This window comes from Cyanistes caeruleus, chromosome 6 (assembly GCF_971803275.1).
Source record: "Cyanistes caeruleus chromosome 6, bCyaCae1.hap1.1, whole genome shotgun sequence".
NCBI classification, from domain to species: Eukaryota; Metazoa; Chordata; class Aves; order Passeriformes; family Paridae; genus Cyanistes; species Cyanistes caeruleus.
In genome coordinates, this window is record NC_141706.1 from 54,636,838 (window position 1) to 54,652,555 (window position 15,718).

The window sequence follows — 15,718 nt, forward strand, 5'->3', positions numbered from 1 at the left end:
GATGCTGCCTTAGAGCATGAAAGGAAAGAAATAGATCAAAATCTCCCTAGAGGATCACCTGGCTTTAAAAATACAGGTAAAGCCAAATGGATACTTTACAAATGTGAGCAAACTATCTTAATGGAGAAAACATCAATCCTATAGGCATGGTATGACAGCAGCTAGAATAAAAGCCAGGTCTGTGTGAACATGCAGTACATCTTGGGCAACAATTCATTATACATAAACACTGTTTTGAAAACAAAGTTTAAAGAAACATTTTCCAATCTACTGTTTCCAGGCAAGTTGATATTTATTTACTTATCACACTGGTTCAGGGGGACTCAGTGCTCTGAGTCCCTGTGTGTTATAGTGCTCTGTGTGTTATAAGGATTCTGGGACTTATACACAATCATTTCCAATGATCAGTTTTGCATAATTCAGAGACTATGAATATTTTATTTATTGATAGGAGCCTCTTTATTGAAAACAATATTTCTAATGAATCCATGATTCATCTTGGATTCAATCTTTTTAATGAATTATATGTTAAAAAAAAAATCAGGATTAAATTTGGCTCTCTGTTCTGGGGTCATAATTCTAGATTAGGTTTCTTTTTAGCAGTAATTTTACTCAAGGTTTTGTGAATGGATTTTGACTTAGTGTCCTTTGAACAAAACATGACAAAATATACATAATTTCCTTGAAATCCTTGTGAAGAATTACCAATATGCTAGTGAATCCTCTAATACAAAAAAATCAGTGAAATTTGTGGCTATGTTCTTGATCTTATTCACATTTTATGTGGTCACTGTTTTAAATTACTAGCACTACGTTAGAGTATGTCAAGATGCATCATACAAACAGACACAATTTACCATGACCTTGAGGCAACATGATGTGTACGTTGCATTACATTAGCTATCAAAGTATGTTCCTTATATAGTACAGTGGCCACTGCAGACAGAGATTTGGGTTGTTAGGCATACAGAGCTGGGAAACATATGCAAATAATCTCTCCAGATCTGTGGCCACATAAGTTGTATCTTTTCAAAAAAATAAGAAAAAGCAGTAAGAAAAAAGAACTGAATCCAAGTGGCTCTGCTCCACAAGCGAGGTGAAATCTTTTGCTAAACTGTGGAAACCTCTGCACCCCAGGAAGCACACGACTGTGAGGGTGACCAAGCAAGGGAACAGGTTGCACAGAGGGCTTGTGGAGTATCCAGCTTTGAGATATTGAAAAGGTCCCTGGACATGGTCCTAGGCAGCTGGCTGTAGGTGATCCTGCCTGACTGGACTCCTGGGGCTTGGACCAAGTGACCTGCAGAGGTCCCTTCCATATCTCAGCCATTCTGTGATCCTGTGACACCCACAACTCCAGCAGCAAACACTTGCTATAGCAATGCACCAGTGCACAGGGGTTAGGAAAACCAGCCCTTCACGTGCTATTTTCTTCACTGCCTGTCCCAATGGCCTTGCCAGAGCATTTTGTGAGTTGTGACCTTTTCCCTCCCAAATCCCAGTTCTTTGCTCTACCACAGAGCTTTACCCCAAGACCTGAAGGGGAGATAAGTCACCTTGCCCTCGTGTTTTCCCAAGTGTGTTACTACTGGCACAATCAGCTTGTTTCCCCAGGAGCAAGGGGCCTGCACAAGTTGAACTACCATCTCTCTTCCACGCCATGCTCACTCAGAGCATGAGCCAGAGGGGCAGCTGCTCCCATGGATCGAGGCCCTGACTCCCCTGGCTGTGCCAGGTTTGTACAAATCGACCTTCAGCAACCCACTTCAACCTTCTGTTCTTCCTCCCCCCTTTTCTTATACTTCATACTGTTGTAATTTTGCAAGCTGCTTGGGCTAGGTATCATTCTCACTATCTGTGTCTGGTTTCTAGCCCAGACGTCAGCAGGGGTTGCTGCATGCTGCTGCAATATAAATGACTAATGATGATGATAAAAGGTGTGGGAGTTGGTTGCCTGGAGTGTTACCCTACTTTGACAACTTTGTTTTAGAAACTAGCTTCTTCCTCAAATTATCTGCTATTTTATCTTATTACATTTAATATTTTACAAGTGGCAAGGGATTTTCAGCTGCCTCCGTTTTGGAGTCCTCATCCCAGGGCTTTGAAAAAGGCTTGGAAATTTTCAGAGTTTGGGTGGTGTTGACAGTGCCAGTAGCCTTCAGTGTGAGTTGCAGGGTACTGGAACCTTTAAAAGTCAGCTGCAACTGCGTCCTAAAAGAGGAATTTAATATGCAAGTGCTCTATTTTTAAATTTGGGCTGATACAGGTAATAATTACACACAAAACAGTATGTGAAAAGAACATTATCAAGGTTGCACAGCTCAGCACTTGAAGCTAAGAAATGCTGTAAGCAAAATTGTCTCTACTCCATTAATTTGCCACCTTGCACAGGTGCATCAGTCACAGACTATTTTTGCGCAGGATCCAAGCCTCACTTGGTGCGCATAATAAATGACTCAGTTTGTGAGTTCAATACTTGATTTTCTTTTCAAGGCATAGTTCAGGCTCTGCTGTGAAGGCAAAATTATGTCCTGCTGGGGCATTCCAGGGTGTTCCACTGTGCAGGTCCTTGCCATGTGCAAACACTGACTAATTTCCATTTATAGCATCTTAATAGCAGTTCTGAGTATCATTGCTCCCTAGAACAGCCGATAACCTAAGGCAAAAAAAAGAGCAAGATTACAAGTATCCATAATTTTGGGTGTCTAATTTAAATTTTTCAGAGGACCTGGCAGCACATCCTGCAGCTCCTATTACCTTTCCCTACACTACTGGCCAGCAGTTGCCACTTTCAGATATTCCAACCCCCCAGGCCCAAGGCAGACTCCCCAAAACACAGACCAGGGGAACAGATTTGAAAAGCAGTGTGTGAATAACTTGTCCTGGTCCTCAGAGCAGCGTCTCAGACTTGCAGACAAAAGACTGCTGCTCCTCATCTCAGATTCTCCTGACACCTTTAAATTCTGACCAAATAAAAAGAAATTGAAACATTCTACAAGAAAAAGCTTTATTTTTCTCCTCTTCTATGGCAAGCGCATGCTGCTCTGACTGAAGCTGGAATTTAGTGCTTTCTAAAGCCTGCCTGATAATGCATGAACAGATGGAGGCTGAATTCTTTCTGGATCACCTTTAATTGTGGCATTTTTAGATGGTCTTTTCAAATTAATGACAAAAAAACCCAAATAATTTGTTTTTAAAAGCAAAGTGAAAACCTTCTGCTGTTCAAATTTTCGTACCGTAAACTATCGATGCCATTTCAACCTGTCGGAGTGATACTGAGCTAGGAGGGTAATTAAACAGGGAAGAAAATTACAAGAGAAGTAATTTCTTTTACAAAACCTGTAACTTAAGAATAAACATGCTTCCAGACACACAAAACCTTCTTAATCATTTATATCAAACCATCTCAGCCACAGTAAAATTGAAAATACAGACCCTGCTCCAAAGTGAAGATATTTGAGTATTTCACAGAAATGGTTGTCAGGTTTGTATATAGATTAAAAAAATGGTTTACAAATATCATTTCTATAAAGAGCAAAACTAGATGATATTTTTCCAAAAAAATATTTTTCCTGAGACAAATAGCTGGTAAGTATAATTTCTAATCAAACAGTTATAATTTAAAAATTATTAAAAAAAAACCTGAACAACAACTCTCCTAAATCAGAAGGTGTCTGTTGGTCAAATGTGTTTGTAGTGTCCCTTAATGCAGCCATAATTAATAACCAATTTAGGAATAAAGCTATAGATGTAAGTAAAAGTGGAGATGTTAGGCTTTATAGATTGTCGTATTACCTACACTCTAAAGGATCTTTCCAAGTGAAATTCTACTTCTATATCCCTCAGGCTTCTGAATGCTCTTCTGGTGCACATGTGGTTTGTAAGGAGGGGTCACATCTGAGCTAATAGTTTGATCCATTACAGGCCAAATTATCTTCTGGCCTTGGCTGAACTTGGAGATACTATATAGCAACAAATTAATATAAATTTATGTCACTTTCCCTTCTCTTAATATTTCTTAAATGTCTTTGAAGCAGCTTGGTTTCCATTCCAACATGCAGTGGTGAGGGCAGATCTTCAAATTGCTTATGACAGAGGTTATGTGCCTTCTGGCAGATAACGGAGACCTGTCTTTCTCTGAGACTTGGATATTGCATTTTTTCCTTGTACATGGCTTCAATGTATTTTTGCTCCTGAAAGAGAAGCCTGGAGATGCCCTTGAAATAGAAAAATAGGTCTGAAATTATAGCGATACTTTAGCATCTCATTCTTTCACAAAGCTTTTTCAGCTAATACTACTTTTATCTGGGAAAAAAGTTTCAAATTTGAGGACGTCCTACAGATTTTATTTGCTGGTTTGTTTATTTATTTATTTATTTATTTATTTTAATATATCTAAACTTTTCAGCATGTAAATTCAGCAGATATACTCATGATAGATTTTTACTGCTCTGCTTTGCTAACCTCAGGAAAGATGGGCAAAAGACTGGAAGAGAGAGCTCTGTCTTCAAACTTTAAATCTTTTATCATAATTTCTGGTGTGTGGTAGGGAGAAGTATTAGTCTCCTCTCTCCTCTCCTCTCCTCTCCTCTCCTCTCCTCTCCTCTCCTCTCCTCTCCTCTCCTCTCCTCTCCTCTCCTCTCCTCTCCTCTCCTCTCCTCTCCTCTCCTCTCCTCTCCTCTCCTCTCCTCTCCTCTCCTCTCCTCTCCTCTCCTCTCCTCTCCTCTCCTCTCCTCTCCTCTCCTCTCCTCTCCTCTCCTCTCCTCTCCTCTCCTCTCCTCTCCTCTCCTCTCCTCTCCTCTCCTCTCCTCTCCTCTCCTCTCCTCTCCTCTCCTCTCCTCTCCTCTCCTCTCCTCTCCTCTCCTCTCCTCTCCTCTCCTCTCCTCTCCTCTCCTCTCCTCTCCTCTCCTCTCCTCTCCCCTCCCCTCCCCTCCCCTCCCCTCCCCTCCCCTCTCCTCTCCTCTCCTCTCCTCTCCTCTCCTCTCCTCTCCTCTCCTCTCCTCTCCTCTCCTCTCCTCTCCTCTCCTCTCCTCTCCTCTCCTCTCCTCTCCTCTCCTCTCCTCTCCTCTCCTCTCCTCTCCTCTCTCCTCTCTCCTCTCTCCTCTCCCCTCTCTCCTCTCTCCTCTTTCCTCTTCCCATGAAAAGTGTCCTTTCTGCTAACCTTGATATGTTTAAATGACAAAATCTTTGGAGTAAGGGCAGTACATCTTCAGCTTACAGGCTGGACATTAATACCTGAAGCCCTGAAAGGTTTTGCCATCTGCTGCTTAAAACTCCTTCATTGACAGAGAGAAAGGCAAGAAAAATAACCAAAAGCATGGAATAGCCTCTGTAAAGGCAGACTAGGATTTGTCAGACAAAAAAATTGCTACATGGATATGGTAAGAAACTTACAGCATTCTAGGTGGCCTGAAGAATAAAAGCTAATTACTCATTTGGCTCCAAATTGCCTAATGAGGAATGAAAAATGACAAGTAGATACTTTTTCAGAAGTCCCTTAATTATCTTTTGACCTCATTGCTAGAGGACACTATAGTGGCAGGTTCACTGAAAAGTTTGGATTGCAAAATATCAAAACAGAAACAAAACAATATTGGATACCAAAGTCAAAAAATAAGATGCTACTAAAAATAGCTGCATTCATGCACTGATTTAACTACTGACTACTCCTGGGATTAAGCTGTTCCTTTCTTTTCATTTATTCTACCAATTTTGTATTTATTCATCTTAAAGACTTGTTGCCTGCTAAAGTGAAAGGCAGCCCATGAAGTCTGATTTCAGCGAATGTGAGAGAATATTGTCACTAACTTCCAACAAGCCAGAATTTAATTTTCCTCTGTGTGAGCAACAAACAGAAGCAGAAGTTGGACCATCTGACTTTTTCTAATAAAACTGGGCAATACTTGCACAAGTATTACTGTGGAAATCTAAAAGTCTGGAAAGAAATAATGATCATTTAAAAGGAGGAAAATGGCAAGTGTGTTCTACAGTACCACTGAGAGTCAAATGCTTCTGCTTCTGAGCATTAGAACTGAGCAACCAAACAAAGTGCTGTGTATCAGGAAACAGGGCTGTGAACACAAAATAGGCCAGTCTAAACCAAACAAAAACACACTGAATTTTCACCACTCTTTAGGCTAAACTAGAAAATTAGTAACCTCTGGACTTCTTAAATTTGGACTTTAAATCATAAGTGCTTCCTCCAGTTGTGATTTATATAGACTGTTAATTTTGATCTGTAACAATTCATTCTTCCCAGTGCATCTCATACCAAAAGGGAAAGGACTGTGGGTTAAAGGGTTATTTGGTCTCCCCTTGGTCAGGTTTGTTTCTTCCACAGTCTGGGAAACTAGAACTTGAGAAGCCTTATGAGCCCTGCCATGGGGAGCCTTGCTGTAGGTGGAGGAAGCAAAGGCTCTCAGTGAGTCTGGGGGATAGCACTGCCTGCATAGTGGACCACTGAGGATCATTATTCTGCTATGGATTGTAGCTTTGTTTCTAAGATAAGAATATCTGTATGGAAAATATTCAAATTCTTTACAATAGAGCTTAGGTATCCTGAGCATATCTCAGCTGTGAGTAGTCCCAGAGACATAAACAAGGAGAAGCAAGAACTGTAAAACTGGCTGCAAGTCCTTTTCCTCCCCTGAGTTCTAAGCTGCCTGGGGGACAAAAACTGCTGCCAGAACAAACTGGATCAGACCCAAGGTGGAGAGCAGGATGAGCTCTGTGATACATTACTTATTTAAATTCTGCCCTCTCAGAGTAACCTCTTTGCTGCCGAGTGCTTCCCTTTGTTCTAGAGGGGGTCTCACATTGCTGAGACCTTTGGAAATATCCTGACTGTAGTGTTATAAATAGCAAGTATTTCCCACTGACTAAAACCTGCAGCATAGCAGCAGTCTGATGTGGGTTTATTTTCCTGCTTGAGGACTACATAAGTGCTTGTGTCCTCTCTCCGCTGAGACATCCCTTTGCTTTAGGCACTGGTCTCTCTGCTCACTGCTGGGGAGTGTTATTGAACCTGGCTCATATTCCTGTTCCTTCTGATCTTTTTTTCTCTAATGAAAGACCTCCCCATGGGCACCTTTCCTAGTTTCCCCTCTCCCTTTTCTTATGGCAAGTCTTTGCTTCTTTTGGGTATACTGATTTCTACTGTTTATTAATTTCTGCTCATTCCATTTTGATTCCTCTGCTATTCATACATACTGTGCACTGCCTGTGCACACTGCTCTGCCTGGATGAGATTTTAGTCAAGCTTCTTATAACCCCAGAGCTTCTCTTGGCCTTATCTTGCATTTACATGATGCCTTTCTGTTCCCTGAAACCCAGCTCTAAGAAAAAATGCAAATGTGGCTCCCTGCACCTACCAGTGCTTCTCTGAGCAGGATCTTGACTGATAGCTGACAGCATTCTGTGTTACTGGAGTTTAGGAGAGGACTGTCCAGTAAAAACAGCACAAGGAACAAGAGCAGATACAAAGTCGTCACAGAAGTGAGAATGTGACAATGTAATCACTAGAATAAGAACAGCAAACAAGCACAAATGTGTGTGCCAAGCGTGCCTTCCTCCTGCACATCACAAGCTGCAGCACTTAATGCCGTGCTCAGCATCTTGCCTGGGGACTGTCCAGGGTTTAAGCCAGGCACCCAACTTCCCAAATTTGCCCTTGGAGGAAAAAGAGGTTAGAAGTGCTTATTAGGAGGAAAGGAACAAAACTGCATTTGGCTGTGATGTTCAAGTGAGGTTAAATCCTCTCCTCCCTGTTTGGTAATTCAAGCACTTGTTTGTGAGATAAGGGAAGGTGTCAGCTCCAGCAGCATCTGAACTCACACTCTGCTTTGTATGATTTCTGTGCCCTCTTCAGTTTGCTAATCAAAACAAGTTTCCGCTGTTTTCCTTATCCCCAGAGGGTGGAACTATCCTCAGAAAATTAAAGCTCTCTTATCTCTTAATGTGTCATCACAACTAATAGCCTGGGGACTGTAAACAAGTTTAAATATCAAAACAATTTGGCTGGTGATTGTCTGTGATTATGGATTAAGAATACAAAATTTGTGCTCGCTGATATTCAAGGTAGATTGAAAACAAAGAGCCATATCCTCAACTGATGTAAATGGAGGTGGCTGAGCTGAACTGGGGGAGGAAGTCTGCTTTGTACCAGCTGAGCATCTGACCCTGGGAGGTTTTCAGAAGCTTCCATTGTTGTTTTTCAAGGTGCCAGATAATACATGACAGCACAGGGCTGATCAGGAGGAGCTTTGAGGGCCCCCGGGAGAGCCTGGATGATCTTCCCCTTCTCTGAGTTCCCAGGAGCTCAGATTCTGCTGTCTGAGCCCTCCTCTCACAGCCTCTTTAGGGAGCTCATAAATAATAACTTAGAAGAGAAATGATTTAATATTACAAAACTTTTTCAAGATCAAGTCAAGGTGCCAGCATATTCAAAAACTGTCAGATATGTCAAGGCAGGTGCTTTGTGAGGGATGTGTTTTGTATCTTTGATGTGACAAACATACTGCAGTAAATTCTCAAACATGCACTTGCTACTGCCTCTTCCAATGCCCTGCCATCAAGCCATCACTTTTAGATCAGTCAGGCTGAGTGAAAAGATGCAAAGAAATCTTTTGCTAGAAATGCTTTTCTAAAAAAATCTTTATTTTAGAAATTGCTGTTGGCAGTGGCAGTGATGTGCAGCATGTTCCCCAGATTTGGGGAGATGGGAGTGCGTATATTTCATAGCACAGCTGGATTTAAAACTTTTCATGTTAGCGTGTTCCTCTTTCGGAAATATTTGTGAAGCCTCACTTTTGTTATGGACCATTTTCTGCTGTAGGCTGAATAACCTATTCTTCAAAAAATCCCACAGATGAAAAACTGAAGCAGAGAGAATAAGTGGATTTCCTGTAGATATACATGAAGTCAGCAGAAGTGCAAGGAAATGAATAGTGCAAGGAGTGTCCTAACCACTGAACTGTCCTTGTCTCCCATGTGCAGTGCAGAATACACAGAATATTTATCTTTTAATGGATAGTCTTTTGGAATACATATCTTTTCAAAGGCTGATATTAAGTTAATGATGAATCTTACAAAATGAAGTAGGAAAGACATTAATTTTGATGTGGCAGGAAAGAGCTTTCCTAATGAGGTAGTAATTAAACAAGAAGGATAGTTATTAAAAAAAAAAAAGAAGAAAGAGAGAGAAATTTAGTGTTCTCTAGCTCTCCTACCTCAGCAGTTCTAGCAGTGGTTCTGGGTAAGGAAAAGGAATGTTTCTGTCAAGCTTGAAGTACCACCAGAAAAATATAAAAGGAAAAATGTGTCATAAGAGTCATAAAAATATTAAATAATGTCAAAAAATGAAATAAGTAATAAGAATTAAATAAGTTTCTAGAAGATAATAATAAAGACTGAGAAAAGGCACCCAGAAATCCAGATGACTTTTCTATTTTCTTAAGTGGGGTAATTATACTAAAACTGACAGCGAGTATTTCCCCAGAAGCAAAAAACACCCACAAACCCCAGCCAGCAAAAATTCTACTCTGAGCATGAGATCTGTGAAGGTTAAAGGCTTGAGTCTGCCATTAGGAGAGAGCTACTCTTCTCCCAAGGTCAGTCCTTACACATGGAGAAGTAATTTTGATTCTGGTCTCCTCACTGTACAAAGTCAACGCTCTACCTTATTTTCAACAGTGCTATATTTGGCAAAGTACTAATATAATTGTGTTTGGTCCCAGTCATGTCCTGTTTGAATGTTAAACTGCTCTTATACCAAGCCGTTGTGTGCTCTCTCTTGTAGCTTAGGCGATGTATAAAACAGCGAGCAGCGCAGACCTGCTGGAGCAATCCCTCCAGGGAAACCTGTGCTGCCAGTGCCCACACTATGTGTGTTTTGAGGTTTTACTTCACACCAGCTCTTTTCTGGATCCCTACTGCCATGGGCTGAAAGCACTTTTTTGGGTATAGTTTCATCCAAAAACGATGCAGTTTATACAGTCCCAGGATGCACCATAGCTTGAGCCAAATACAGCACATGGGCACATAGAGACAACCTCCAACAAATCACATTGAGCATCAGCCCACATGTAAACCCTCACCTGCTGATGTCCCCTTGTTGCTCATCATGTTCCAGCCACCAGCCTCTCTGTGCATATTTTATTGCATCATACTGAGGACTTCTCCCTCTGTTAAGGCCCCTCAGTGGGACAGAAATAACCCAGCAATCTGATTCATGTCACCTGAACTGAAACCACCCACTATCTCCTTGCTAATAAGTACAGCATGCAAAGAGGAAGAATGTGATTGTACAACCTCAGAAAAGAGATTTTGCTGCCCAAGGACGTCTGCCTTTCTCATTAGGCAGTAATGGGTGCCTGAGAGAGACTTTAATAATAAGGCAAAGATGTGGTGGTACTTCCCCAGAATAATTTCTTAGCTTACAAAAAATTCACAACTCAAGGATTTGCTAAGCCAGAGGCTTTGTCTTTATATCTAATAGTCTATGATATGTCTCCTTCGTTTGTGAATTATTTAGCTATTTTTTAGATTGATGTTAATTTTAGGATCTAGCGTTCTGCAGGAGAGAATTTGATATTGACTTCGTGCTGCACAGTTTATTAAGAAAAAAATGGGGATGTTAATAACAGGAGATCAGACACTGTCTGAGCCCCCATGCTGCTGCCTCTGTTCACATTAATCCTGGAATCAGGATTTCCTAAGTGCTTGTGGTGCAGGGTGACTGTACCGAAGTTGAGTGCCAGTGGCTGCAGAGCAAAGGCGCCCCAGCTGGGGCTCTGCACCACTCTCTGCGGGTTTTTTGGTGTGAATGGGAAACTCTGCCCAAACCATGGGATGTGGAGTCAAATTGTACCTTCTCTGGCTTTTATCAAGACAGAAAGGCTTGACCCGCAAGATGCTTAGGCATGATCATATTTCTGTGGGAACCAGAATGATGAATCAAGATTGTTCAGCTCTTGCGGGAACCAGCCAGAAAGAACTTTACCCTCCCCTCAAATTCTTGCATTCCAGGCCTGGGATTTTATCAGACTATATTTGTAATCCTAGTTGATTTCTCAAATAAACACTGAAATGCAAACAGTTGGCCAGAGGGAAAACCTTCCAGTTACTGAAGGGGAAAATAACACAATATCCGAATGACTCATTGCTCTGTGGGTGAAGTCATGGCTGCGTGTCATAGCCTGGGATGTGGGTTTGTGGTCCGATGCCACATGGAGTGGATGCACTTAGGTTGTGACGTTAGCCTAAATGGCTCTGGTAGGAACTCTCCTGTCATTTCCCAGAGACAAGTTGCTTGTAAAGATCCCACTGACTGCTCAGTGGCAATTAACAAGATAGGGAGGACACGCCAGGACCAGGGGCAGCCAAACCCTCCTCTGGACACCAGCTGGGGCAAATACAACAAAACCCTTCTGCAACTAGAAGAGGTAGATCCTGCAGGAAGAGTTGGAGATGGCTGTGGTGAAAAAAACATTGGAGACAAAATTTCTGAGGGTTGGAAGGGAATCTGGAGAGGGACAGCCTATCCCTGTGAGGTTTGGCTGGTGCCTGTGAAATTTTGCTTTCCTAGGGCAGGTTATCCAAAGACCTTCTGGATGATCATGCTCTGATGTTTGATGCCCTTCTCCTTCGTACCCACTGCTCTCACTGACTGCTGTCTGCTGTGGATACTCTCAGGTTTCTGACTCCATTGTTATTTTTTCCTCTGATCCACAGTTACAGTAAGACAAAACATGTAAATGCTAATGCAAGTGTAAGTACAAAGGCCTCTGCAGAGCCCCATTGCTGCCTTACTTGTCACTAACCACTTGTACCTGCTGGAAATCAAACACTTCTAGGAAGTTGCCAGCAGTTATTCTCTGTCCTATATATGAACAACTTGCGGATGTGACCAAAATACAGGTTGTTTTGCCTGGATCCTGAGTTCTTCCTCTCAGTCTCTCCATTGCAGGATTCCTTACTTCTCCCAGTCCTTTCCATCATTTCAGTACTCTGGCTGCTGCTCTGCAGCTGTGCAGTGCAGGAGCAGCTCGAAGGAGCTGCAGGTCAGGACTCTCCTCTGATGATACCTGCTGGAGGGGATGTGCTCACAGAGATGGTCAGTTCTTGGGGAGCCCTCACCACTCTGAACATGTGCACTGCCTGGGAGGTACTGCTTTTGCTCTGTGAGTTAGTGGAGGGAGGAATGAGGGTCCACTAAAGGACCAAATCAAATCTCTCTTTTAGGCAGGAGCTGTTGGGGAACAAATTTTTTGTTTGGTCCCAGTCAATCTGCTTTCTGCTGCAGAAATACGATGGGATATGGTTTGTAGCTTGGAAGACAGCAGCAGGGCTTTGCCTGAACCCAGATCTTGGCAGATCACTTGGCACTGGGAGACCAGCCAACCTTTTTCAGTTTTCTGGGACACTCTGTTTTGCCCATGTGATTAAAATTTGCAGTGTTAGATAAACACAGATAAGAATTTATCCATTTCTAATTTGAACAATCAGATGTTTATCCATCGTGGGAAGATCAAGGGAGCTTCTTTGTTTGTGGCTTCAGCTGTGCTGGGAGTCAGGAATCAGGGCTCATCCCACATTTGAAGAATCTTTTTTTAGGCTGGGGCTGTTGCTTGGGAAATGGCTGTATTCTCCCTGCAGGCAGATCAATACATTTCAGCTCACTGCACTGCAAGTAACTTTTCATCGTACATTAAGAACGAGGAAAATAAAAGCCAAGATGGATGTTATTTTGGTTTTGCTTTTATTTTGAATTATTTATTAAGAAGTCACTGCTGTCTTCCTTCTCATCGGGAGACAAAATGCCTTTCTCTTTAATGATTTTTTCCTAGTAAAAAAGAGGCAAGGCCTTCCCAGTTTTATTTCCCTCGCTTCTTGGTTCTGAAATGTAAATATGGGGTGTCCACAGCATGGCAAGATGATCTCCTGCAGTCCCAGTGCAGGCAAAGTCCCCACTGATGCTGGAGGAGTCACACCTCATGGTACTTTTCTGACCAGTTTTGTAATGATATAGCAGCTGCATTATGTGTGCTAGGAGTAATTGCTGGCATGTAAGCAGAGGGTTATATGTAAACCACAGAATAGCCAAACTATAATTTCAATTATTTACTTAATAACTAATAGAAATACTAATCTTTTTCAAGTGAATTTTTAATAAAATGTGTTATGAGGCAAAAATTCTACCATTGGCTCCACTATTAATATGAATTTCTATACTACAACTAATAATCCATTTTGATGTTTTTGTTCCTAAATCTAGGTTATTCTGAAGGGGAAGATAAAGAAACTGGCCACCAAGATGGTAATCACTAGTGGAAATGAAGAAGATAAAGGCAGTCAAGAAAAGGAAAGCAAAGAAGAAACCATCTTGGCAATGCTTGGAATTATTGGGACAATTCTGAACCTCATTGTGATCATTTTTGTGTATATTTATACAACGTTGTAAACTAGAAGGCATGCAAATAGACCAGATAAAACGGCCATTAAGAGTGACAACAAACATTGCCGACTATTGACAAGTTCTTTAATCAGAATTGACTCTGTATTATATTAACACATCATAAAAGCACTGCCTGAAGGCAGCGAAGACTGAAGCACAATTAATTTAACAAGACTTTTTCACACAGTAATAAGTTTAACTCTTCTCTCCTGCCCTCTCCCTTTTGGTTTGGTTTTCAGTTTGGGGGAGAATGACTGCAGTTATGTAAGTTGTAGCTTTGAAGAAATCCACCAGGGATATGTTGTTTTAACACAACAAAAAGAAAAAAAAAGGAAAAGAAAAAAAAAAGGGAAAAAAGGAAAAGAAACTGTACACTATATATAATTAGAAATGTATGCTGTATACCCGCAAAGATTGAACTCAAAGATAGCTTCATAGCACAGATCACGTGTCTGTTAGGTCAAATGGTTTTTTCTCTTGGTTTTTGCTTTTACTTACATTGAATCTGACAAGCTTTTTATTTAGAATGAACATATGGTGCAATCATGAAAAAAACAATTCCATTGAGCAAGGTCTGCCTAAACCTGATAAAATGTTGGGAGAAATACATTACATGGTTATTTTTCCTTTCTCATTTGCTTAACATCTGTGTCTGTTCATACCAATGTTTATAAATATATATTTTTAATAAATGTGCTATATTTTTAGCATGAACCAAATATTTGGAGACACTTGTATTCATGCAGCTAAATTTTGTTTGATGAAGTGCCCCTTTTGACAATGGATGTTATTTTTCTCAGCAATTATACAGCAGTCTTGTTTGCAGCCCTCTCACTGAGGTCTGAAGCAAGCTCACATCATGCTCACATGCATGACTTGAAGTTGGAATGTCAGCTGAAAAGCATTGCTGCTTAATATGGGAAATAGCAAAACATTTTAAGGTGACCTTTGGAGACTGGTTGCAGAAAGAAGGCTCTATTTATAGTTAAAAAATGAAAAAGCAAATGAAAGCAATACTGAAGCATCTCACAAAATATTGCAAAATTCATAGAATTTATGGCTTTCAGAATCTGGTCACGCTCTCTAAGTACTTGTGCTGAGAGAAGTGAGCAGAGTTTTATACAGTTGGAAAGGGAAATTTATAGAGCCTATAGCAAGGGGCTTGAGTGAAATCCAGACTGTAAATATGGGGTGTATTTTAAATGTGAGGATCATTAACCCTTTATGCTTCTCTGATATGTGCTTTAACTGAGTTGGTGCAGTGAAATTCTCTGACTTGTGTTTTTGACAGGAATGTACAATGATGATGATGACCATTTTTCTTCAGAGTTCAGTACCTATAAATATATGAAGCATTAAAAAAATGAGACCTCAATTCTGCCTCAAGCTGCCTAAGTACATTGCCCACTAACTCTGATATAGCCTCTTAAAAAATAGGTCAATTAATTGTTTACTGACTTGTGGTTTGGATTGTGTCCTCAGATGCACAAGGAGGATTGGTACTGAAGCCAGCTAGAGCTGTGAAAATTTTAACCCTGGAGTCTCATTAATTTTAGTGATCAGACCTGTCCCTCTGGAATCAATAATGAGTTTTTCACCATTTTCCAGGGTCTAGGTATGATCTCAGGATTACAGAATTTCAATGAAGAATATAAAAGAAAGCCTGGAAAATCCTGAGGGGCACCTCTTATAAACAGAGGTGTTGAGTCTCTTATGGTATCATACAGTCAATAACAAAACCATTAAGAGTAGAAAAAGGGTCAGGAAATAAATTACAATTAAACCTGATACGAAGACTGAAGGAAAGCAGAGCAAAAATAATCTCATGTTAATGAAAACATGACAGAGAGAGAGAGGTGAGAAAATGAGCAGAGATTTAAAGTAGAAAACAGAACAGAAAGCCAGTGCCATGCATGCCAGCACGGCTGAGGAAACATTTGTGTTTGCACAGTGCTGGTAGAGCTGCAGGTCTCAGAGAAGACAAGAAACAGTGGTGCAGGAAAGTGTAGCTCAGTGAAGGTGATCTTGTTTTTAAATTTGTAGTTATCTATTGATAATTCTAAGGAATCGGTAAACTTTGCTTTTTGATCATCCTGATGGCTAAAATTTTATGATGATATATTTTACTCCACTAGGCGTTTTTTCTTCTGTTAAAACTACTGCTGCTCACAGCCTGTGGCTTTGAGCACCTGCACACGCTCCAGGCACCAGTCTAACTTCAGCCAGGATCTTTTCTGCAGATATTTCTCTTGAAGCTCTCCTCCT

The 15,718-nt window shown here is 41.0% G+C and overlaps 1 protein-coding gene across 10 annotated transcripts in view; it reads left to right on the forward strand.

Moving 5' to 3' along the window:
• The window catches only part of TUNAR (transmembrane neural differentiation associated intracellular calcium regulator), a 161,445-nt gene extending 146,617 nt beyond the window's left edge, over positions 1–14,828 (forward strand). For all 10 annotated transcript variants that reach the window (XM_086893807.1, XM_086893799.1, XM_086893798.1 and 7 more), the window contains one exon: positions 13,274–14,828. In XM_086893807.1, coding sequence (XP_086749933.1) covers positions 13,313–13,459 — 147 coding nt within the window. In that variant the 5' untranslated portion in view covers positions 13,274–13,312 and the 3' untranslated portion in view covers positions 13,460–14,828. The remainder of the gene's footprint in view (positions 1–13,273) is intronic.
• The last annotated feature ends 890 nt before the right edge of the window (positions 14,829–15,718 follow it).